Genomic DNA, 25,659 nt, shown 5'->3' on the forward strand with positions numbered 1-25,659 from the left:
GCCCAACCGAAGGCAAACTGGTAACCCTGACCCTTCTATTGTAAATAGCATTTATTTTGCATTGTTTTTTACGACGATATCTTCTGCATGCATAGTACAGTGTTCTGGCCTCCTGAGCTCATGATTTTAGTTGACCTTGTACCAGTGAACTGTACCGTCATGCAACTGTACCTTTTCCTATGCAAACTTCTAATAAATACTTCAATCTATCAAAACATTGACCATTATGTCAAAGGTCAAAGCATCCAGTTTGATAACATTCTACAACCAATCTATTATCCTTAATGACCTACAGTATGTGAAAACCAACAGTTGCATGTTCCAGACAGTCTAATCACTGCTCAAGGACTAAATCTGAGCACAGCAGGCTATAGCGGTTTCCAAACCTATTGTGTAACGGCTGCTGCCCATATGATGGAATGCAGTTACTACAAGTTTGCTTAAGTTATGCCACAACAACTTGCTGTGATTTGTGTCGGTTAGTTGAAATTTATGGTTTCCAAAAATGTTCATTTCAAGGACCTCAATTTGAAACCATTTTGTAACCACGTAAAATAAGTTTTGTTGTTATATGAGATTTTCAACATCTTTATATTACATCAGAGTAAGTGATCTACTTCCGGGTCATCACCCGTATGTATCGCTAACTTACCGGTAATACCAAACCACTTGGCCAAGACGTACTACATATGTACTAAATATAGCTTAAAAATTCAAACACCCGTGTCACCTTTGCAAGATGTCGTTTCCAAACCTCTGTATACAGTTGTATTCGTTATCCCTCATATTTTGCCTCAAGTCGACCCGGAAACTGTTAGCCAAATAGCTAATAGTTAGCTCACAACTTTCCACTTTTCTCTTTCACCTCAATCGCAGTAACGTCCGTATACACCACGTCATCGCATCACCAATTCAATTTTTTTCCCTCCAAACATTTCTTTTTCAAAACTAAAAAAAAAAAAAATTCAAACATATATTTTTTTTACCCAAATTTGACCATTACACACCACACTCCCGCAACATGGCGGTGAGGGCCGCGCAGCGGCCTGAACTCTAGACTTTTGCGGCAAACTTCTAGTACTTCTACAACTGGGGGACTGCTCTCCATTCCGACATTGGCTTCTTATTGTCGGAGTGGCAACACTTCCATAGAGGTTAAGGTTAGGGATAGGGTTAGTGTCGGAATGGAGAAGTGTAACCCTACAACTGTCTGTGGGTGGGTGGAGGGGATAACAGTGGAGAGAGTGAAACCTATTATCTGAAGTCATTCGTTTACATTCTCTCATTGGGCTAACTTTGGCCGGTGAAATAATAGTGAACTTGTCAAATTGAATGTTCATCGTTTTGCTGGGGAACCCCTGGAACCTACTCATGGTGTGTGAATGTGTGAAGAAGTATTACAAGAGACACCCCCAGGCTACACCTACACTGTACCCTTCCATGTCCTGTCGGTGCTTGGCATTTCCATGGCTGGACGTAGCGTTTACAGTCCCTGCTGTCCACAGTGTCCAGCTGGCTCTTGATGAGTGCTCCAACCCAGCCCATCATGCTGCCTGTCCTGACCGCTCATATCCTTGACCAGACTGCTCAGCATACAAAGACCACCTGGCTACTTTCACTCGCACAATATGGTCAAACTCCCACTGCGCAATACGCTACACACTCTCACCATCATCAGTCTAAACAATGAAAAATACGGTCTATTTTAAGGCTGGCGGTGCATGAGCCTGTCAAACAATAATTCCACGAAAAAAATAAATAGAAAATGCCACAGCAAAGGCTGCCTTGTGTACCAATGTCCAGAATGTTCTGGTCATTCACAGATCTGAGAACAGTTAAGTCTTCAGTAGCCGACCGAGGACAAGGAGGAGGATTACACTAGGACGGATTCTAGGCCTGTGAAGGGAAGGAACATCTCCAGTCAGAGGGAATGTCCACTTATTGCACTTAACCATAATCCTTTAAGTCTTGTAGCAGATGGGATGCACCTTTCACATTGTTATCCTTTGTTTTGTCACAGTCCAACAGTTTATAGGTTTCTGAAAGTATCATATATTTTTTAAGCACACACGTTTAACAACTTGGGTGCCAAACTCGTTCAGTAACGAGTTAAGGCCACTAGGGGTCACCCTGCCAAAAGGAGTCGTCTCGTTCCTGAACGAGACAACAAGGGGTTAACTGTACAGCTCTAGTCCATACGTCACCCCGTAGCTCAGAGAGAGAGAGAAAATGGACGCCCTAGGCTGCATTGATTTCCATTCTAGCCTGAAACATAAAAAGGGCTTTATCTATGAATGAGCGAGGTGAAAAGAACGCCAGGGAAGCAGAGATCTGATTGTTTTCACGGCGACACTTTACCGCGATGGTCGGCCGCGGTTTGGATTTTGGTTTCGCGAGCGTTTGTAAACAAATGGATTTTCTTCCTCAATCGTCAGTGGACACTTACGTGCACACGCACGAAGCTTCCGAGGCTCTTCAAAATAAAGCGTGAGTGAACGGCGGCAGCAGCAACAGCTAGAAGAAATGTTAGAAACCTTAGCATCCCATGTGTTAATGTGAGTTCCAAAATTAGAGAAGTAAGGTGTAGTAGTTTATCATATTTTATTTTCTGATAACGGATAAATAACTTAATTATTATTAATCGTCCATTAGACTGGCATTTAAATGACTCTTTTGACTCTTTTTAAAATCAGTCAGATCTTTAGAAGCATGTTCAAAGGTGATCCTTCTCATTTTTGAGACCTAAATTCAGACAGTGGCTGGTACCCATAATTCCCCCGGAAATGCCTGCCAGATCAGACACCTCCTGCTGTTTGTCCTGCTGCAGGGAGCAGACACTGTCTACTCTACTCCCTTCTCCTTAAATGGATGAATACAGACTGGTAGACTGGAGTACCTTGAGAGGCATACTGTATGGGAGGAGGTTAGTTAGCAGTAACACCGAATGTCGTATTCACTTCTTTGTGCTAGATTTGCTTGGCTTATTTCTCAAACGTTCAAATTTCAAGGTCTCCCCTCAACTCTGACAGTGTGTGCAAATGGAGCCAAATGAACCCGTTCCATTTGCACACTTGTCAGAGTTACAGACATGTACAGCAGGGGTTGACACTAAGGTCTCAGAGGCACTTGCCCATCGGGCAAGTACAGTTCATGTTCTACTTGCCCGAAGGTAATGCCCACTTGCCCGAAAAGTAAATCGTCCATTATAAAATGATAGGTACGATTTTAATTACCGCTCAATTTAACACTTATTTCTTTACTTTCTGGGGCTGTGCGATAAAATGTAATACCTCAATACCTCCAAATCCAAATACCAAATACTTTATCTATGATTGAATATGTCTATGGTTTCACACTTGTTATTTTATATTTTTAAATGTAGCAACAGTAAAAACAGCACATTATAGGTAAATAGTGCTCTTATTTTACATTCCACAGACCAGAAGACACAGCGCACTGGCCACGTTCAGGTGTTTAGACAGATATCTTGTGTTGTGTTTATAGACATTTGTGTCCCCTCTCAAATGAGCACTTGCCCTGTCGGGCAACCTGAAAGCCAACTTCACCTGCCCTGATGTTTTATTTACCTGCCGGGGGCAGGTGGGCAAGCCTTAGTGTCAATGCCTGTACAGTATGGGTCAATTTAGACCCCCCCTAAAGGAACCCAGTCCCTGGAATGCACTTTGAGAGCCACTGGCTTAAAGTAATGTTTATTCATTCAGTCATTCATTCGACAGGTGCGATGAAGGACCATGATACCAGTAAGACTCCCTAATCGGGAGATAAGCGACCGCCAGGTCGCATACACAAACTTTAGAAGGCAATGGTAGGCAATCAGGAGGGAATGTGGGAAATGGGACAGATCCATGTTGATGACATGACTTTAGAGATACTGTGTACCACTTTGCATGATTTTAAGGCAAAATCTGCAGGAGCAGTGTCCAAAAATGTGTTTTGCAAAAATCGGCCTGATGGTGGCGCTAGAAGAGGGCCATGTGAGAAATGAGGGGTGGTGGTTTGGTAGCCAAGGAGTGTGTGCGCAAAGTTTGGCATGGATCGGGGCAACAGTGGTGGAGATATGAGTTGGGGAAAAGTGTGACGTGACGGACAGACTAACTGACTGACAGACTGACTGACAGCCGGTGGAGGTTTTGACCGGTGGAGGTTTTGATAGTAACTGGGACCTGACGGTCGCAATGAAATTCAGAAATACGTATATTGCCACAAATTTGTCTTGGCAATTGGTTGGTTAACATACAGTAAATCATGGAAAATCTCTTGCATGCTTGTCTGCGAACAGATTATTGTATACTTTCCTTCTCTAAAACAGATCATAATCCAGCATCTCTCCAACGTCTGGTTTCTGTCAACATCTCACATTTGTTACTTTCACCGTGCCTGAGCCCAGGCCCTCCTGCTGTGGCCATGACAGCACATCATCCTAATATTGTTTATGACAGGATAGAGGATAGGCTTAGTAGACGCTACTCCCCGCTACACACACGGAATATAAATCCCTTCCTTTTCATCTTCTCACAAGAAGGTTCCTTAAAGTGTGGAGTGTCTCTCCCTTCAATTTGATCATATTGATCTATTGCTGTTCTCAACCGCTACCTCGCCTTATACGTCTAACCACAAAAAGCATACAAAAATTAAATAAAATAAAAACCTAATGCCGATTTAACACCAGTAATAACTGGTTGTAAAGAGTGTGTATGCCCATTTCATGCCTGGTTGGCTGCTGCCAACCAGGCATGAAACGTTTTTATAAGTGCATACAAAATAAAATAAACTCAACGTATAAATGGTAGCTTACACATTGTATTACAGTTTACACACTGGTGGCAGGTATCTGGATTATAGCTTTATGGATATGGTATGGACGTCCAAAAATATGTTAATAGGCGAGGGGTGCACGCATGAGTGCACTCACAAACACGCATATTACAGACAGACACACTGAACATAAAACAAGCTAATGAACTTGAAAGGGATGTTCGTGATTGGCTAGCTTTAGCTGTAAAAGGGCAATACCGGGAAACTACAATCCATGTTTTTGGCTTTTGCGATGTTAACTGCATGTTCATACTGTAGATACAGATATGATAATGATCCTTCAGCGCTAGTGTATCCTGTGTGAGGTATAGTGCGTGTGTGACTGGGTGATGTCACATACACATGATGGAAAACAACTACAGTACATTATGCCACTGTGGTACATTTGTATGACGTCTCTGGGTCTCAAGTCAACCTTAGAATTTGTGCCTCTATTCAACTGACTGGTGTCTGTCTCCCTCTCCGTCTACATGCTTGAGTCAGTAGTCGCAAACAGCAATCTAAAACATCAATGAGATCAACACCACTTCACCACAATTTTGGTGTAACTCGTGAAAACGAGATAAGCTGAAATGTTTTCTTACAGGCATGGATTGTCCAGTTTTACGTGTTGGCATTTCAGTGCGGAGCTGGCTTGTGTCGGTAGGACAGAGCAATGTAATTGGCTAGTATCCCAATGCGCCGGACAGCTTACACCCCATTGGCTAGTTCCACTCCAGTCGTATCTGAGATCATTCATTATTAACCAAAATGTGATTACCAAAATGTTGTTCACAGAGATGCAGCAGCAAGATTTGTGAACTGTTGCGATAAGAGAAGGCTAGCCAATGGAATAAAAACCACCCTAAGGACTACTTGCTTTGGCAATTGAAACATACGTTTTCTCATGACAATAAATCTCCTTTGAATTGACTTAACTGACACAGACATACCTCTGCCCTGCCTTTGGCCTGTGAAGATAATAAAAGTGTTAATATGGACAAGACACTGACAGGCTCCTCCACAAGTAGTCCATGCTGCAGAAATCAGGTTGCGATTTCAAATGAGGCGTGTGTGTGTGTGTGTGTGTGTGTGTGTGTGTGTGTGTGTGTGTGTGTGTGTGTGTGTGTTCATTCTAGTATTTCTATTGTCTACACAGTTGATTGTGCATGTGTACTCGTTTGGTTGCAGTTTTGTGTTCCCAAATCCCCATAGATACTCACTGTGTATGGATTAACATGGCATGTGAGACTAATGGTGGTGTATAATCTGTGTAATAATGTATGTCATATGTATGAAAGCATGACCCCCGTGTTCACTGCATAGTCTACTTTTCCCTCAACACCAAATCTATTCTCAGAAAACAGCCGATCTACCATCTTGTAGATGTGCTATTGTCAGGTATAGGAAGGAAAGCTGAATTTAAAATCTTGGTAAACATTTATGGTGATGCTTGAGTGAGGGAATTTGCTGCAGAATATATTGGGTTATCCAACAAGTTTAGATTTGAAACAAACTAACTAATCTCCATCCCTGTTGCTTCCCTTTAACCTTGACCTTGGAGCAGCTAATGTGATGTTTTAAAATAAAACACCATTTACCCTTATAACCCGTTTAGATAACGCGTGAGAACTGCTTGTTCATGTCATACAGTATCAAGTCATATCTTCCAGAAACAACGCTGCATTCACCATATAATGTACAAAGTACAAACCATCATCATATTCATCGTCTTCAATAGCATTCAGTAGTAGACAGGTTTCAATTCTCAGCCTCTTGCCAAGTCACAGCAGCTGTCGACCACAAAAGTCAAACAATTCCATGCTGCCATGGGAAGAACATGAACACTGCTTCTGTTCTGCGTACCACCCAGGGTGACTTCAACATCCAACCTTTTATCCTCCTCTCATTCCACCCTTCTTACCCCCACCCCCCTCCCTCTCCTCCTCCACCCAAAAAACTGGGTCAAATCGTTTACAGCTTCCAGCCACACCAATGCGCTCTGTGTCAAAAACTGCTTGCGGCAGACAGAGAGAGGCAACACGGTCTTGACTTAACGATGCATGTCACACGCCCACACAACTCCGGCGCTCAGACAAGACAAACGATTCTATATTTAGACGCGTTGGTAAATGTAAACCCAAACATTAAACACAGACAGTCAGTCACACACACACACAAAAATGGCATTATGCTCTATGAGAATTCCTAGTGCACTGCAACACACACACACACACACACACACACACACACACACACACACACACACACACACACACACACACACACACACACACACACACACACACACACACACACACACACACACACACACACACACACACACACACACACACACACACACACACACACACACACACACACACACACACAGCCAACAGATGGGAAACATAATACGACCCCCTGGTTAGGTTACACAGCTCACACAGAATTACTCCATTTAATGTCCGGCTCTCTACACATGCCCCCAGTGTCCAGCTCTGTCGCCTCCTGCATTCATACATGTGCCTGTTTCTGCTTCAACATGGCTTCCTACTGTACCTTCTTGTGTGTTTTTTCATCATCCATGTTCTCCCCCCTCCCTCCCACCCTCCACCCCCTGCTTTCTGATTCATCTGGTGGTACCTACCTCGCTCCCTGCGGTCCCAGGGTGCCGATCATCCCTGCATGGCAGCCTGCAGCTGTCCTGTTTTCACCGGCACACAGAGAGGTAATGCACGGAGCCCGATCAAGAGGTGTGTGTGTGTGTGCAGTAGATGCCACCAGCTTCTGTCCCCCCCTTACGCTGTCAGTCCTGTCTCTAATGTGTGCTGCTGCACAGTCACACGCGCTGCTCTCTCTCTGCCTGTTCCTTAGTAACAGCGGAACAGGAGCCAGCATCACATCTCTCTGCCGCCCCCCTCCTCCTCCTCCTCCACTGCTGTCTCCCCCCTCTGGTCCCCCTCCCTATTCTTTCCCTCCCTCCCTCTCTCTGCGTTCTCGTCTCTCCCTCCAGTGGCGGAATAAATATTTCAGCCACAAATGAAGAGCTCAGCGCACCACTCTGGTCTACTCCCTCCTGCCTGAAATATTCAGCAGCCATAGTGTGTTCGACTGCATAGCATTTTTATGACCATGTGGCCGCCACACATAGTAGCCTTTCTTCTGCTTGCTGTAGTACAATTGGCAGTGTAATATGGGTCAAATTATAAGGATTTTACTGTGTGCCGTCCCCTGAAATACTCGGGAGAGTATAGATGCAACAATGCATGTAATTCAACAAGGCAGTGGGCTGATGTACACCCTTCCCCCCACACACACATATACAAAATATTGCTGTCAACATGCTGTGCTGAACCTATGTGTGAGACAATCCACTCACGCCCCTTTACAGCCACTAAATCCCACCCATACCACATAGGTTGTGCACACAGAGGGATGATGGGTAGTGGAGTTTTACCAGTATGCAGCCAGTTGTTGCTACAACTAGGGATGGGACAATATTATTATGATTATGAACATTTCATATCATGGTTATTATGACAAAAATAATTCATTCATTATCCTGGAGCGGAAGATTTGCCAAAGAAATAACAGATCACAATGCGTCCCAACGCGACACGTTGTGAGCTTGTAGATCGGATCGTTTTTGGCAAAGACATTGATAGGGAGTGGAAAAAAATACGTCAAGTATGTATATTATAAGTAGCTTTTACCAATTATAGAGGGTTTAAATGGTACCGGATATGCATCTCAGCAAATAAAAGATGAATTGATCCCTGTGCATGACGGAGGACGATATCACAATAAATTAAATCTCCACGATACGATCATCGTGAACGTTTTTTTATCACGATAACCGATGATATCGCTTATCGTCCCATCCCTACAACTAATGCAGGTTTTTACCTTCTTATACACACTCAGTGTACTATCGGCTAAAGTACAAATGGCAATGTTTTGCCGTTTGTAGGCGGCTACAGTTACAAAGACTGCAACACAGCTCATCTGTCAATTATAAATGAGACATAGTACACCAAGTCTCAGGTAGCCTCCGTGATACACGAGCAGCAGCACTGTCATGGCTGGCATTGTCCAAAAGACACAACCAACATTCAGTCCTCTATCCAAGACATACGAAACCATACGTTGCCAACTAACAATTTAATGGATATTGAATATTCAGTGGATAGTTCTGCTCTCAGGGAAGATACCATAACCACCAAGCAGTGTTGTGTGCTCAACATACATAACAAAATAAGAATAATTGCGAGAGAAACGGCACATCATGTCTTCCGACGTCTGTCCGCGTACGCTTTTTAACGGTCTATGGGTTTGACGCTCTGACATCACTGTGATGTCATGGGAACCACACTAACAGAATCCCTTTTATGCCCTTATATGGAGATCCCGGATGTCATCAATATTAAGCCCATATCTAACAGGACTTTAGTTTTTAGTTTAGATAGTATATTTCGGTCCCATTTGACAGCCAGTATAGTGCAGTACATACTGTAGCAATGTAATATATATAACTTCATATGGGAATGCCCATATAAGGAGGAAGACAGCCCATATCTGTGTGGCTGGTTCTACAAACAGGGATCTCCATATGGGCATAAAAGGGATTGTATGTATGTACTGTATGTATAATGTCAGATGTCATAGACGTCATAGGACTTTCACATAACGAATAACTGAGTAAGCATGTTTGGGCTCTCACAGCATATCTCCATATACAGTACATGGATCTCCATATATGGGTACCAGGGGTCTCCCATATATGGGTAACTGGTCCGATACATCACTGGCCAAGACATGGCACGACCTCACCCTTTAGGGCGAGGTCACTTGTCACCCTTAGGCGTCTTACTGGTAATCCATGTGCCCTGTATTCTGATGATAGCAAGAAACTTTATGGTTTTAAAGAGACATGTCCATTTGGAGCAGCCGCCAGCCCTTGTCCTTTAAATCCCCTTGTAGCCTACTGGTGTCCGTTCCCTTCTAGCTGACCAATCAGGGACTAGATGGAAACCACTGAACTATAAACTATCAATACTAAATAAAATGCTATTGGGAGTAGGACTAAACGATTAAAAACGATAATCTTCCCAAGAAATTCAAGTTTTTCTATGACATGCCAGACACAGCACACAACCGGGACGCTGCAGTAAGATTAACAACATCTATTGCATAAGGTTTGATCTGATTCTGTCCATGTAAAGAAACAGACCCAGCCTCACTCAGTGTGATGTTTCATCGCTCAAAGGGACAGGGGATTTAACAGAGACCTATATGTATATGTTAATATTACGTCACCGCAGGATGCTGATGCCAGATGTCAAATTACTCAAAAATGTAAAGCTCGTACAGAGAAGAAAATCTGGTTTGTATATCGTCACTGTCGGGCAGAAACACTCGTATCTCCAAGTTTCAAATTTGTCAATTTTTTCGCGAAGTAAAGCCCTGCTTCATCATACAAGGACATCGCACAAAAGTAGTGAAAACAGCTGGCACACAACGCCTCGCGTTGTGTGCTTGTAGATCGGCTGTTTTCACTAGTTTAAATCATTTTAAAAATGATAAATACAAAACAAACAGTTTTGAACGTACAAGGTTTCCTCCCGACAACGACGATATGCAACCATGTTGTCGGTATCAGCAGCTTTCCATTTTCGCATTCTTGGCTAATGTGAACGTCATGTCTTCTTATCAAGAGGCTGGCAGTAACCAGCATGTGCCATCACCTGACTGTATGTTTTCTACAGCTGTGTGAACCGTGGGATTCCAGAACAAAAAAGAAAAATAAATCCATAACTGAAGTGCAACCTGACGCTGCCTTGCATCACACTGAATTTACACCAGATTCCTTATGGACTAGAGGCTAGGCGGCCTGTCACAATTATTGACGCGGTGGTCAGCGGCTGTCTCTCCAATTATTACATAATCGACTAATTATTTTGACATGAACGCAATTATTTTGTCATAATCGTCATAATCATTTCCATGTTGAAATTTGTTTAATTTGTTTAATGTCATATATTTTCAAAAATAATGGAAATAGCCAATCTACAAGTTCACAACGCGTCGCATCTATTCTTTTTTAAGTATAAAGCTGTGAAATACGCAAGTAATTTCTTTGTATATTTAGGTTATGTGTCATATCTGGATTATCTGCCATGTGCAACTTCAAAGCCTACAAGCCAAACAGAAATGTAATTGTCAACGACAAAAACACAAGTAAATCGTTAATCGCAATTATTTGAGTGACAATTAATTGTCATGTAAAATGTCATAATCGTGACAGCCCTACTAGAGGCGGGCATCGGCACTGGCCTTATAATTGGATTACGATTCACCTCTTAACGATTTGATTCTGCGACGCATATCTCACTTTTCTGTATTATTGCATGGTTAATTTCAGTTAATACAAGCAGTCAGATGCATATCGAACTACTTATTTTTATTTAGAAGCTGCTGTGATGTAAATAAATACAAATTCTATCTGCAAAAATCACCGTAATCAATTATGTGACGTCCCTGCATTGACGCAGAATCGTGCATGACCAAATCGCAGCGCATTGTAGAATCGATTATTTTCCACACCTCTATTATTTACTACTGGGATTTACATTGACTGCATGGCATCTTTGATATTTTTGGGTGGGTGTGCCTTTTATTGATACTATAGTACAGTAGGTAGAGAGGAAACTGGGAGAGAGATAGGGAGTGACATGAAGCAAAGCCTGGTGGACTCGAACCAGCGACACACTGTCAGGCATCAGAGTCTATGTGGTGTGCACCTGGACCGCTAGGCCAGCGGGTGCCCCAATAGCTGAATGGCATCCTATACTGAACTGAAAGAACCAGTAGATATCTAACTGGAAGAAAGATTCAGTCTAGAAATTCTGCGACAGGTTTGCAAAATGGAACAAACTATGATAATACCCCCTCTTGTCTTCATTTAACTTAGCCGTAATAATACCTGGCAAATTCTTCTCTCATCATTACATTTCTTATCATCCCATCATCCCCTAATATTCGACACTGATTTTGTTGCCAGGCTTTATTCTACATCATTCATTCACCTGCATCTTTTTCCTGCTGTCAGGGACATTCTGTAGGTGGTCGTCTCCATCCAAGCAATGGTAGTCCACACTCCGCCTCCCTCGGTCAATAGGTTCCAAAAGGCCTCTGGGGCCCTTGGCCCTGGCTCCGTACCCCAGTACAGAGGCCCGGTCCCTGGGCAGGCTGCTACCGTCCTCTGCCTCCGTGGAACTGGACTCCAGAGCCTTGTGTAGATTCTTGAAGATGCTGTGGATGGTCAGTACCAGCAGGGTACACAGCACGTACATAATCCCTACAGTGGCCGCTCAGACCTCTCTACCTTCTCAAAACCCGTCCGTGGCGCAAGGCCCAGTTCAACGGATCAAATCTTCTCCAGGCTCCATTCTTCCACGATGAATGCAGATGAGATCAGCCACCGCAGAGTCCAAGGTTCCTTCGGGGCGAGTCAAGTGCCTGTGAGATATCATGGCATCAGCTTTTCAGTGAAGGCGAAAGACGACCTGCGAGGGCGGCCAAGAAAACTTTCTTCAGCTGCAGAAGTGTATTCCACGCCGATAAAAACTTAAGTAATGACATTAGAGGGCACTTCCTTGTAAAATGGCACCAAATCTAGATGGGGAATTAGCTTCACTTTCTCTTCTGCCGTTAGCGTCTTTATCAGCTGAACAATGGACAGAGCACCCTAAAGCTCATCAGGACTGTGCTAATCCCAAACGTGATCCCTTCACTGGCTACCACAGAGGGAGAAGAATGACTACTAGCCAAATATAAATTAGCGTAATCCTCTGTCCATTTCTCTTTCTTGTATCTCACCTACAGTACCGTACATACTGTATTGCCTGCCCTAAAGCTTGCCCACTCAGTGACTACAGTTCGGCAGTCTGATAAACTTTTGGACCTTGTCTTGTTGTCACAGCGAGCGCTGTCCCACTGCCAAGGTGACAAGAGTCCAGGTAACCCAAGCCGTCTGCCTCTGCAGGTAGGTAATTTCAGGCACTCTACCCTTGTCTCGTGCAAATACCACACACACACACTTGTGTGTCAAGAATCCAAAAAGGATCCAGACCGCCTGTTGGGGTCAAAACCCATTAATTATCAGTAATTCAAAATACAAAGCGCGTGGCATGCTCTCCTTAACGCTGGACGCCTACGATGTTGGATTCTTCCATGTCCTGCCAAAGTTGGTTGTTTTTGGCTACATCCTGTTTAAATGAGCAACAGCTTCACAGTCAGACCCGTCTTGTTCTCCAGTCAGCGTCCGGGATGGGACTGGCTTCGTGGGACAGAATGAAAGCTGTGCCCCTCCGCTCTGAATCAGACTCACTCTGGCACTCAGAGATTAGGCTACTGCGTGTCAGGTTAGGGCTTCACCTCATCATCACACACAGAGGGAGAGAGAGAAAATCCTCCCCAGTTTCATTCATTTTCCATCTCTCTCCCTCCCTGTCCTGCTCTGACTGACCATCTGCTGCTGTGGGATAAGCCCTGGATACTAGGAAATACAGTAATGGACTGATGATGTAACATGCCGTATACTTATGGATTTATGCAACAAAAAACAAAAAAAAGATTGCTCCCATGATGTGGCCATTACTTATCATCAGACTCCTATTGGCTGCAAGGATGGCGAGAGAGACTTCAGTGTCCCATACAGTATTCCTGCTTGTTGTCCTGGGACATGACAGTGCCCCCAGTAACACCACACTGACCTGACAGGCTAAATCACAGCCATTGAATCGTGATGTGTTTGTTAGATTGGTCCGTGGGGTCCACAGTGGGGCCGAGGGCCGTTTCATGTCCTGGAACACATGCTATAGTATTAACATCACACTGAGCTGTTCTGTAGGCTACTACAGATCTGCTAGAACAAAAAGGACAGTTTCCGACTGAGTGATCGCTTTCAGTTCCAACTCCTAATGAAGGGGAGGAGATTGGCCAGGGGGAGGGGGCACTTCCCCCTCAAGTTGCTGGCCATTTTCCAATTGGGCCAATATAATAAGACAATCTAGTGTTTAGGGATTAGGGAAACTAAAAACTGAAACAACAGACAAACAAAAAGAAAACTGTAAATGGTCGCCAAATGACCCAACACAAAAACAGGGGGAAACGCCCTAAGCTTGTAATCAACACTAACAAATGCACAGACGAAGTGAGTTCTGGGTATGTCAAATAATTCTGAGAGTTGGGTGAATGAGGCAAGCTTTCCTTCAATATATAAGCATCGGATGGATTAAAGAAAAAAATAAACTATAGTATGATACACTGTTAAACAAGACCCTTTTTTCCAATATGTGTATACATTTACATTACATGTCTTGTTACTTGTATGTGTCGGAACAATAAAAGCTGTTAAAGACAAATGCACAGACAATTTCATTCTCATAATTAAACAAATATACAGAGAATAGAAAAGGAAAAATGGAAATGTGTATGTATTGCATGTTGAATACATGAGCACAAGAATGAAAATATATCTTGCCATCTTGCCACGTATGTGGAGTTTGATCTTCGCAAACAATAGGATACAATACAGGACAATAAAACAATTCATATAATCTTAACTCCCTCGGTTGACTTCCTTATTTTGTTATTTTCCGTTTCTCCACTTTCATCTAGAATGCTATAGGGCAGTTTTTGTGATAAAAATAAAAAAATATGTTTTTTAATAAAAAATAAAATTATAATAATCGTGGCTATGAACTCGACACCGCGGTATGCATTAGACAACCCATGTATTGCGGTTGTTGTAGCACCCATCCCTAATGCTAAATCGAAATCTACCTTTTTTGCGTAAGTTTACCTCTGTCCTCTCGAATTGGTGTGTGTGTGTGTGTGTGTGTTCGCAAGCAGCTTACAGGAGAAATTAGACCCTCCTCACCTTAAGAGCGTATTAATGAAGGCATTCAGGGCTTCACTTTCAATAAACCAACATGAAGGGCATTCAGGGATTTTTGTGTTGGAGAGAAGACATTACAGGCCAATACTGTAAAAGAGAGTATGAGCACAGACAGAGAGAAATGGAGAGAAACAGAACATGAGACTTGAGAGAGGGAAAGAGACAGAAAGAGGGAGAGTTTTTTGAGAGAAAGCAATTGAGCAAGAGAGGGACACCACAGGTAGGCTACACTGCAAAATTATGAGTGTCAGTTTAACTCGAGAGTAAAAATGGACCCTTGCACGACACGTCCAAGAGTCAGGATTTTGCAGTCTATAACTAGAACTCTGTCGAGGTGCCAACTTGCTCCTTGCACAAGTGTACTTGTGCGCCAGCAGAGGACGCCATGTAGTGATGTGTCGTTCATGAGTGATTCATTCATACGAATCGAATCATTAGCAAGACTTGTGAACCATTCGTTCAAATGTGTCGTTCACTTTCGTTCACACCCCCACCCCCAAATAGACCCCGGCACAAAGGATGTAACGGTGCACTGTACTCGCGACGTAGTAAAAACGCTCCCGCGATAAGTGTTTTTCACGGGACGATAACGCTATGAAAGGTGAACTTGAAAGAATATTTTGAACGGATCATTACTGTGAACGTGAACGAAATGATTCATTCACTGAAATGAACGGGATTGCCCATCACTAACGCCATGAGGTGCGCTTACCACTGGACACCACCACTGGCATCACCAGGAATGCTGGTCCCTCATTGGCTGTTAATGATGACGTTGCCAGAAATGCTGGTCCCTGATTGGGCTATGGGCTTTAACACGGGCCGACACCGACATACATACAGTACGTAAATACGCAGCCGAACGCAGTACTTGCGCACTCTGCTGGCGCAAGTAAATACAAGGCAGAATGGATGAACGGAGAGATGAAAGATGTCTAGAGTGAGTCAGGTACAGTATGGAGACAGAGAGAGAGAGAGAGAGAGATAGGCACACATACACAAAGGTTTGTTGGACAGACCGTTTTGCAGAGAAGCTACAGTATATAAATAAGCCTTACTCCCATAATAATCCCCTGTCCTCAGTGTCCTGTCCCAAAACACACTGCACACACACCCATTTCATCTGTCTCATCTGGGCTATTTCAGGGAGAAATTACAGTGTCCCAGCTGGATGGAAAGAAAAACACGTGCACAGCACACACGTATACACACTTAATGAGTGGTTAGAGTGTACGGTGACGTGACACTGCAGGATGAAGGAAGGAGCTGTTGAAGTAAAAAAAAAAAAAAAAGTTGCCGCCGACGGGCCAACACGGCAATGAATGACATCACCACACGGATGGGGGGAGAGAGAGTCACAGGAAGAGGCTGACAGACAGAGTGAAAAGAAGGCTCAGCGGGTGAAGGAGAATGAAGACGCCACGGTCGCCAGTACTACGTACTGACTGACACACAGCTTGTGTTGACTGTCTGTCTCCTCCCCTGCTTCCTGTGTTCTCCTTGCCTCTCTGGATCTCTGGGAAAAGTATGTTCTCTTCCAACTAGGACACTGACTGTACATACAGCTCTGCAAGGTTATAACTACTAGGCATGAAGGACATTTTAGCTAGCAACAATTTCCTACAGTACTTAACAGAGTGGTTAACTGTTAATAATCAGGTTCAGGTTTATTGTCACATATATCCATACAAAGTACAGATACAATGAAATGCTTGTGCCAAGAGCACTCTCAGCCTTAATACACAAAGACATGGTCACATTGGCCGACAAGAGTGTGGACCCACATACCATGCAGGCCACACAAAAACAAGTCCCAACAAAACACAGCATACAATAAGCCTTAATAATAACTAGCCCTTACCCGTTCAAAGATATGAGCTCCGAAATGATGTGCAGTGTGTGGGTTATGGGATGTGCACTGTGCACACAGTATATGAGGGATGGAAAGTAACTTTAACTGGTGCTTGCATGCTAATATGTAGGAGCATCAATGTAAGAAATACCCGTTCCATTTAACGGCTACAGAGATACTGTGTACCGATCTGCATGATTTTTGGACAACATCTGTAACAGGGCCAGAACCCTGCCTGCACCCCCCCCCCCCCCCCCCCCCCGTGTGTGTGTGTGTGTGTGTGTGGGTTTGTGTGTGATTGTGCATGGCCTGAACAACAGCGCCCCTCCCTTAACATGTGTGGTCACAAAAGGTACTGTAGGCTAAATAGATATAGATACACCATAAAATCACACCCGTGTGAACTGAGCGGTGGGGGGGGGGGGTGCGTGTGTGTGTGTGTGTGTGTGTGTGTGTGTGTGTGTGTGTGTGTGTGTGTGTGTGTGTGTGTGTGTGTGTGTGTGTGTATTGCAGTTGATGCACAGGCCAGGCTAGACTCAACAGCACCTCTCTGGTCACCCAGGGTACTGAGGCTACATACACCAGAGGCTACAGACAGACAGACAGACAGACAGACACACAGACACGGATACACACACGGCCACGCTATGGAGACGGTGTGACCACCGCTCAAAAATGCTAATATACAGCATACGATTTGTGAAAGTGACAAACGGGCTTCACAGTTATGTCAGGTGTGAGCTCTGAAATGATGTGCAGTGTGTGGGTTATGGGGTGTGCACACAGTATATGAGGGATGGAAAGTAACTTTAACTGGTGCTTGCATGATAATATGTAGGAGCATCAATGTAAGAAATACCCGTTTCGTTTAATGGCTACAGAGATACTGTGTACCTGCATGATTTTTGGACAACATCTGTAACAGGGCCAGCCCCCCCCCCCCCCACACACACACACACACACACACACACACACACACACACACACACACACACACACACACACACACACACACACACACACACACACACACACACACACACACACACACACACACACACACACACACACACACACACACACACACACACACACACACACAGAGCTGGTTAAACATGTTGCCTCATGCTAGATGCAGAATAGATAAGCCTCATGCTAGATGCAGAATAGATACAGCATAAAAACGCTAATATACAGCATACGATTTGTGAAAGTGACAAACCGGCTTCACAGTTATGTCAGGTATGTTCATATGCTAATGGTGATGCGATTTCAGATCAATTGCTCCAGCCATTGAGGAGAAACGCTGTGACAGACAGACACTCACTCAGACAGACACTCACTCAGACAGACAGACAGACATTTGGACAATTATATGTTTGATGGTAACTAAATGACAATGAGATGCATGTTGTACTCTAATGGTAAATGGTGCATTTATATAGCGCCTTTATCCAAGGCACTTGACAGAGATTGTGCAATGTGCATTACATTCACCCATTCACACACACACACATCCATACACCACCGATGGCAGAGGAAACCATGCAAGGCACCAACCTCCTCACCGGGAGCAACTAGGGGTTCAGGGAGCCTTCCTCAAGGACTCTTCGACACTAACTCTGGGGGAGCCTGGGATCGAACTGGGAACCCTCCGTGTTATAATGACGGTTTCTCTACCCCTGAGCCCCTACTCTACTGTAACACTACAGTATATACTGTAACTGCCTCTAAAATGAAGTGTTAGAAACTGATTATAAATAAACGTCATTGTCTTTTGATGACTGCCATATGAATGAATGGGGTTAGATTAACTATCAATATATTCTTAAAATACTTATATCCAATACATAGGGATAGGAAAAATGTATGGGCTCTCAATCCACGGAACCACATAATTGATGCCACTGCTATGCTCTATAGAATCAGAAGCTTTCTGATTAGCAGGCACTGAAACACATCAGTTTAAAGGATTCTTATAATAGGCTACAAATAGGACAAATAATGAGGTAAGTAGATGAAACATCGTGGGAGGAAAGAATAGCTAGCAAAAGGCTGACAGTGAAAACTTGCTGTTTGCTGTGAAACACTGAAACATACATAGATAAATGGAAAACCACGTAACTGAAAAAGAAGAAATACTTCTTGAGTGCAAATAAGGCACATGTGGAAAAAGTATCAAGGGATGTCCACAGTCTGGCTTAAAACATTTGCCGCAGGCGCGCGCACACACACACACACACACACACACACACACACACACACACACACACACACACACACACACACACACACACACACACACACACACACACACACACACACACACACACACACACACACACACACACACACACACACACACACACACACACACACACACACACACACACACACACACACACACACACACACACACACACACACACACACACACACACACACACACACACACACACACACACACACACACACGTTGTATAGACCCAGAGGAAAGTATCCAAACTGCAGACATATAGGCTGGTGTCTCCATCAAAAACCACAGGCTAAACTCTGCAGTGATCTGCAGGTTGCTAAAGTAAAGACACAGCACAGAAACAAAGTCACCCAGGTTTGCCACATACAGTACAAGGAAACTATAAAGTAATATATAAAAAAGGAGACCCGTTATTGAGGGGCTTCAGAAATAAGGTGAGCTGAGTGCTTCTGAGGTTAGCAGGGCCTTATAGCCACGCCCTGAAGAAGACCTATGTCGAAACCTGTCGGCGTTTAAGTGGCCTTTTATTAGTTTTAATATGTATTAGCCAAGCTAAATAAAGGCTTTTTAATTATTCCTTGCGTTCCTTGTCTCATGAGTGTGCTGGAAGAACTTCCCTTAGTGGGACCCTTCGCTGAAGTCTGTAGGCTATTTTCAAATAGACAATGTATACAGGATTAAAGTGAGTAAAAGGATTTGTGATACGGTACTACTGTATATTAACACATTTTGCTGGGGACACCCTGCCCTGGACCCCTGCGTGTTGATGTGTATATGCGCGTCAAATGGCATTAATGCCTCTCCTAGAAGTTTAACATCTCTCTTTACCATACATACAATTCAACAGTTACGCTTAATGTTATGTAGAAATAGAAATATAGTGTAGTATCATGTGAGTACTCACTCACTGACTGTACAACTATTACTATGTGAAATGTAAGTGTCGTCTATGAATGTAAAATGAATCCATTTTGTACACTCTCAGAGAACACTGAGGATTTAACTGTGTACTATTCAGTACAACTGCTGATGAAATGTGAATACATTCAAACAACTGCAGCACAGAATGCCGTTTCACAAATAGATTAGATTACCATCTTCATTCCTCACAGTATTTGGCAAACTAATGGTTTACTCCAACTGCAACATCTGCTTCAAGAAACTGTCAAGGTGTGTAAACATATTGGGATAGATAATATTTGCTTATCAATCTAGATTCTAGTCTATAAAGAATCTACTTTTGTCAGTGAAGCTATACTGTAGATAAGCTGTTCTTGCTCAGATGTGTTTAGGGCTGCAGTCAGTTGTTTGGGCGTACAACACCATCTTTGCCTTTCCCGTGCCGTTAAAAGCACTTCAGTATCAAAGCTTAAGACCTTCTCAGACAGTTTCTCAATGCGTGTGCACATTGGGCAACTCATGACTGTTAAAACTACTGTATAAATGATGGATCAAAAGGTGCCTTTTCCAGTTGGTTTAATTGGGAAGAATTAGTCATAGCTGAAATGAGCCAGGCTTTGATTTCAACATGTTGTGCTGCTGTTACTGCACTCTGTTGCGCTTTAAAAGAAAAGGCGTCTCCTAAAATCCATAAAAAAAACAGCTGTTACTTTCTGCAAAAGCAACAAACTGTGCAAACAATTAGTGGTCACTGGTTTCTGTGCACAGATCAATGGCTCAAGGACCCATAGCATGGACTGAAAGCTAGCTACCATGACTGAGAAACATGCAGGCCTGTGCTCACCCTGACAAAAGTCAACCCAAGAGTCAGAGCTCCAACCTGAGTAAATCATTTTAACACTCTTTCCAATACAATATGTCAAAATGATCACAGTATCCAAGTCTGAGCACTTGGCTGCAGTGTGTGACTACAGTTCCAGGTCAACAGTCGCCACCTGCTGGAAATAAGAGGAAATGTTCCAAAGCCAACAGAGGGGCAATCTGGTTCCAATCAAAGAGTCTGTTACATAACAACGCCATGTGTAGGAAGTCACAACAACATGCCATTCCATTCTATACGAGTGGTGGGAAAGTGTGGTTCACCCTCACCCCTCCTCTTTATCATGTCATCTCCAACAACACAAGTCTGACTGCCCGTGGCGTGCTGCACACAAGAGTTGCAGCCGTGGTAAACACCGGAGAGGCACAGATGGCGAGAAACACCTCACTTCAGCACGTTTCACGCAGTAAAAGTGGCAGTGTAAACAAACACAGGACACTGTAGTTAGTTTGTTCAAAAATAATTAGACCACAAGGTTAGGATTAAATTCAACAAATCCTCTTATTTCTGCTACTACTGACTTGCCCTTGTTGATAAATCAAGTTTGGCCTTTTAACTCACTTAGTGCCGGGCGACTTTCAGAGCGACTTCCTAATGATGGTGTTTAGTGCCGAGCGACTTAGAGCAACTTTTATATAAAAGCATTGTTTAAGCTTTTAATTTGGGTTAATAGACGGAGCGGAACGGTTAGCTTACCTTCGGCTAGTATACAGACGTAAACCGTGAAAAAAAAGGATACGATTATGACGTCACCTTTAAGCCATAGCTTCCTGTTTATGTAGGCCTCTGTTAGCCGCTAAGCTCAATGCAAACCATCCAACCCTCACGTAGCTTCACTAGGTCGGATTTTGATTCGGAAACTTTCTGTGTGGCATCTATATACGTTCCGGTGCCCATACCAATGGTGGTTTGAGACGATCAAGCACGAATTGAACAGTATTGAGCTCAAATGGCGGCCCGCGGCCTGTCCATTGAATGTCAATGGGGAGCATGTCATCGTACCATCCTTGTATGTCCTGAACCTCGTTTTTAATCTGACTTAACATGGGCCCATGCACAGTCTATGGGCTATGGCTCTCTCTAGTGGTCATCTTGTGGTATGGTTTTTCAAAGTGCACTGGTAATGTAATGTGATTTTGGGGATTCAATATAGCTATTTCCTGGCGTTATAACTAAGCGCAGATTCATATTGAAATCTGTCTCTGTATGATGCTATGAATGTGATCTCTCAGCATAACTCAGTGCCATATAGGGATGGGACGATATGAATATTTCATATCATGATTATTGTGACCAAAGAAATTGCGATTTACGATATTTTATCACGATAAATCTAAATATCCCCAACATCCATTATCCTGGGGCGGAACATTTGCCAAAAAATAGCAGATCTAGATCGGCTATTTTTTGGCAAAGAGATTCAGTAGAGAGTGAAGAAAAGACTGAGCTGTATCAAGTATGTATATTATAAGTACGTTTTACCAATAAAGGGTTTAAATAAATGGTACCGGATATGCAGCTTGTCAAATAATCCCAGTGCGTGACGGAGGACGATTTCACGATAAATTAAATCTTCACAATACCATTATCGTGAGTGTTTTTTTTTTCACGATAAACGATAATATCACTTATTGTCCCATTCCTAATGCCATCTCTCAGCGTAACTCCCTGCCATGACAGGTAATTAGGCCAACAGGAGTCACAGTGTTCCATGGGCTGAGGAGTAACGGCTCTGTCTATTAGTTGCACAACCCACTGAGTACATCCACTTATCTATAATACTGTAGATCCAACTCTCCTAAAATCAAACCACCTGACAACGATTGAATTAAATCACATCTAAATCTAATATTTAAATTATAAGATGTAATTTCTTCCCCAGAAGAAGATGGACTGCATCCCACTTTCTGTTAAATGCATGTTTCCATTGCCAGTTCCTTTAGTTTGACTTTGAAGGTGGCTGGCAAACAATAATGCATAACAATGGAAAACTTACTTGTGCCTGGAGCAGTGGTGCTTGTGTACAGCATCATTAAAGTGGTAATGCAATTAAACAAGTCAGTAAACTTTTTTAATACAGGTACTTTTGGTTGATTGTTCATTTTACTGGTGTTGCATGCATTCAGACTCAGAGCAGACTTTGATAGGCCTTGAAAAGACTAAAAATATTAGTTTAGATTAGAAGATATTTTTGCTCATTGGTCTTGACTCTTTGGACTGAAAAAAACAAAAACAAACAAGAATTGTGAGTATTTCTGGGTCATTGGCGAAAAACATAACGTAATAAAGTCTCAGAGCTTCGAGGCCAATATCTCTCTGCTCATCTCCACTGAAATCAATCACCAAAAAACATGCATCTTTGTGGGCACACAGAACGACTTCCTCTTGTCTTCCCTAAAACCCCCCGCCCACTCTTTGAAGGTGAATTATGCCCCAAGACAGTCACCACTACACCACTGTACAAGCTAACTTTAAGCTGACGGATGACGTGAAATCGTGAATTATGTCTTGAGTTGTTGGTCTGAAGTTGGACATGGACAAACAGTGGAGAGTATGACTGTGTTCTCCAGTGGAAGAGTTCATGCTCGTGACTTGCCTCTGGAATGCTGTGCCAGGGATGACGTGTGACAAGGACAAAATGGAAAGAGAGTCTAGTCGTGTGTGTGTGTGTGTGTGTGTGTGTGTGTGTGTGTGTGTGTGTGTGTGTGTGTGTGTGTGTGTGTGTGTGTGTGTGTGTCTGCCTAGCCTAAAGCATCACATGGATTGTCAGTCTATCCATCAATAAGAGTTCATTATGTAATATCCTGTTGCACTGTCTGGGTCCTGACTCCTCATGTGTTCCGTTCAGGCATGTCAACTGATTCTGTCCATGCACATGATGCACTGATTGCATTCATATACAGTAGTACCAAAGCAAATGTCATGTCTACTACAAACCTAGCAATAAAGTGTTTCTCATTCCAAGTAATCTGTGTGTGTCATGTCATGAGACCTGACATACAGTATGCCTGTACTAACAACAACTGGGAGGGAGTGAAGTAAGGCAGGATATTCTTATTTGGGTTATTCCTCTGTTCCAGGCGGAAAGACGCAGTCAACCGAAAAACCCACATGCCAAGAAGTCAGGATTTATTTATAGGATCCTGTTACTTTGGCCAGTAATTCCAGACACACCCTACAGCCGGGCAGGCTGTTCCGCGCCACATCCCTTTGAACTTGCTTGTATATGATTATGTGCTGTGCTGTAAACGATTATAATCTGGTTGGAACAGACAGAGTCCCACAAGACAAGCCAAATGGAATAATGTAAAGCAGGGGTTCTCAACCAGTGGTCCGGGGACCACCGGTGGTCCTTGAGGGGGTTCCAGGGTGGTCCCTCCCTAGCTCTGGTCCATAGCGTTAGTGGGAACACTCCTCTAACGCTATGGGCCAGAGCTAGGTGGTCCCCAGCTATATGATGGAGAGTTGGTTTTTTTTGGGTGATCTTTAACTCTTTGAGAATGTCAAATGAAACCAAATGGACCATTACAGGTCCATTTTACACTCTTAAGAGTTAAATTATTGTTAAACATCTGCATTACTTAATTTACAAGAAGTCTACTCAATTAGAGAATAGGCCTATAGAATATTTGTTCTTTTGATCAATTATCTGTCATCTCTCCAAATTTAGTTACCACTACCAACATCGATACAGCATGGCAATGTGGACAAAATCTTAAAAAATATTCAAAGTCATGTGTCTGAGAGGCTAAAATGGTCAAATGTGGTCCGTGGCTCAAATGCCAAATAAATAATGGACCTACAAGACCCTGGTATGAAAAGGGTTGAAACCCACTGATATAAAGTTATGAGTGCATGTACCAGGTGTTGCAAAAATTGCCTGGTCGAGTTTTGACTCCAGAGGGTCGCAAGGTGAACCCTCTGTTGTGTCCAGACCACCACCACACTGACCACAGCCGCTTCTGAAATGAAAACGCTGAGAAAGGAAACCTCTTTCTGTTGTTTGGGTACCGTGACTGTGGTGGAACCCTGTTTTTGACAGATGGAAACTGCTCGACTGGTGAGCAAAGCACACAAAGGTGATGGATGGATGGATGGATGGATGGATGGATGGATGGGGGGGGGGGGGGGGGGGGGGCAATGTGAGTGAGGCTGCACTGCTTTATGATAGGGTAACATACCTCGCGCGTGCGTTGCCACACACACACACACACACACACACACACACACACACACACACACACACACACGACTATAGCCGCGCAAGTAAAACTTTAGATGCTATAATGCACCAATAAGTTGCTTGTTGTAACCTCTGGTCCATAGCGTTAGAAAGAGTTGCTATAGACCAGAGCAAAGTTGCTTGGCACTACAGTATAGCCTACACACAACGTCAACACAACTATAACTATCACAATTATTCGACTCGGACTCGCGGGTGAAAAAGATCTAAAGTACCATGTGTCAGCTGGAGTAAATTGTGTCAGCTGGACTAAATTGGCACCGAAACAATCACATAATTGCACATAACGTAACAATTATTGTGCTGATATTCTGTGTAAATCAGGCCGAATAAAAGCTTGACGATATTAAAATAACCAAACTTATCTGTACCTTTGGTCCAAGGCGCAACACCACCTCCTTCGACCTCTTCTTCTGCAGTCTCCTTCAAGTATATTCCAATAAGTTGAAGTCTAAACGTTCGTTAATAAAAACTTGACTGAACTTTTCAGCTTCTAGTAAGTTTCCATACTTTTAACGTCTTCTTTTAGAGTAACCGCTGTCTGTCTGTCTTCCTACTTCAGGGCGACTCATCCACACTGACGCTGTTCTGAGTTCTCATGTGCAAAGCTCAGCTTGACCAGCTGATGGTTGAAGACTGTGGGATCTACATCCCATCGTCTGGATGTCTGTCTGTCACCCTGTGATTGGCTAGTTAGTTGTCGGGGTAACCGATGCATTTATTTTATTTTATTATTATTATTAATGTA

At 43.3% G+C, this 25,659-nt stretch overlaps 1 protein-coding gene across 2 annotated transcripts in view; it reads right to left on the bottom strand.

The window, feature by feature from the left end:
* kifc3 (kinesin family member C3) overlaps window positions 1-25,443 on the bottom strand; it is a 61,788-nt gene extending 36,345 nt beyond the window's left edge. The window contains exon 1 of one of the 2 annotated variants that reach the window (XM_080729319.1): window positions 25,283-25,443. Coding sequence is in view for 1 of the 2 variants with exons in the window: in XM_080729318.1 (XP_080585444.1) it covers window positions 11,904-12,170 (267 nt within the window). In the remaining variant the exon portion in view is untranslated. Of the gene's footprint in view, window positions 1-11,903; window positions 12,728-25,282 lie in introns of those variants that run through there. The other variant, XM_080729318.1, reaches the window with a different exon arrangement.
* Between the last annotated feature and the right edge of the window lie 216 nt (window positions 25,444-25,659).

This window comes from Nannobrachium achirus (genome assembly GCF_963921795.1).
Source record: "Nannobrachium achirus genome assembly, chromosome: 7".
Lineage (NCBI taxonomy): Eukaryota > Metazoa > Chordata > Actinopteri > Myctophiformes > Myctophidae > Nannobrachium > Nannobrachium achirus.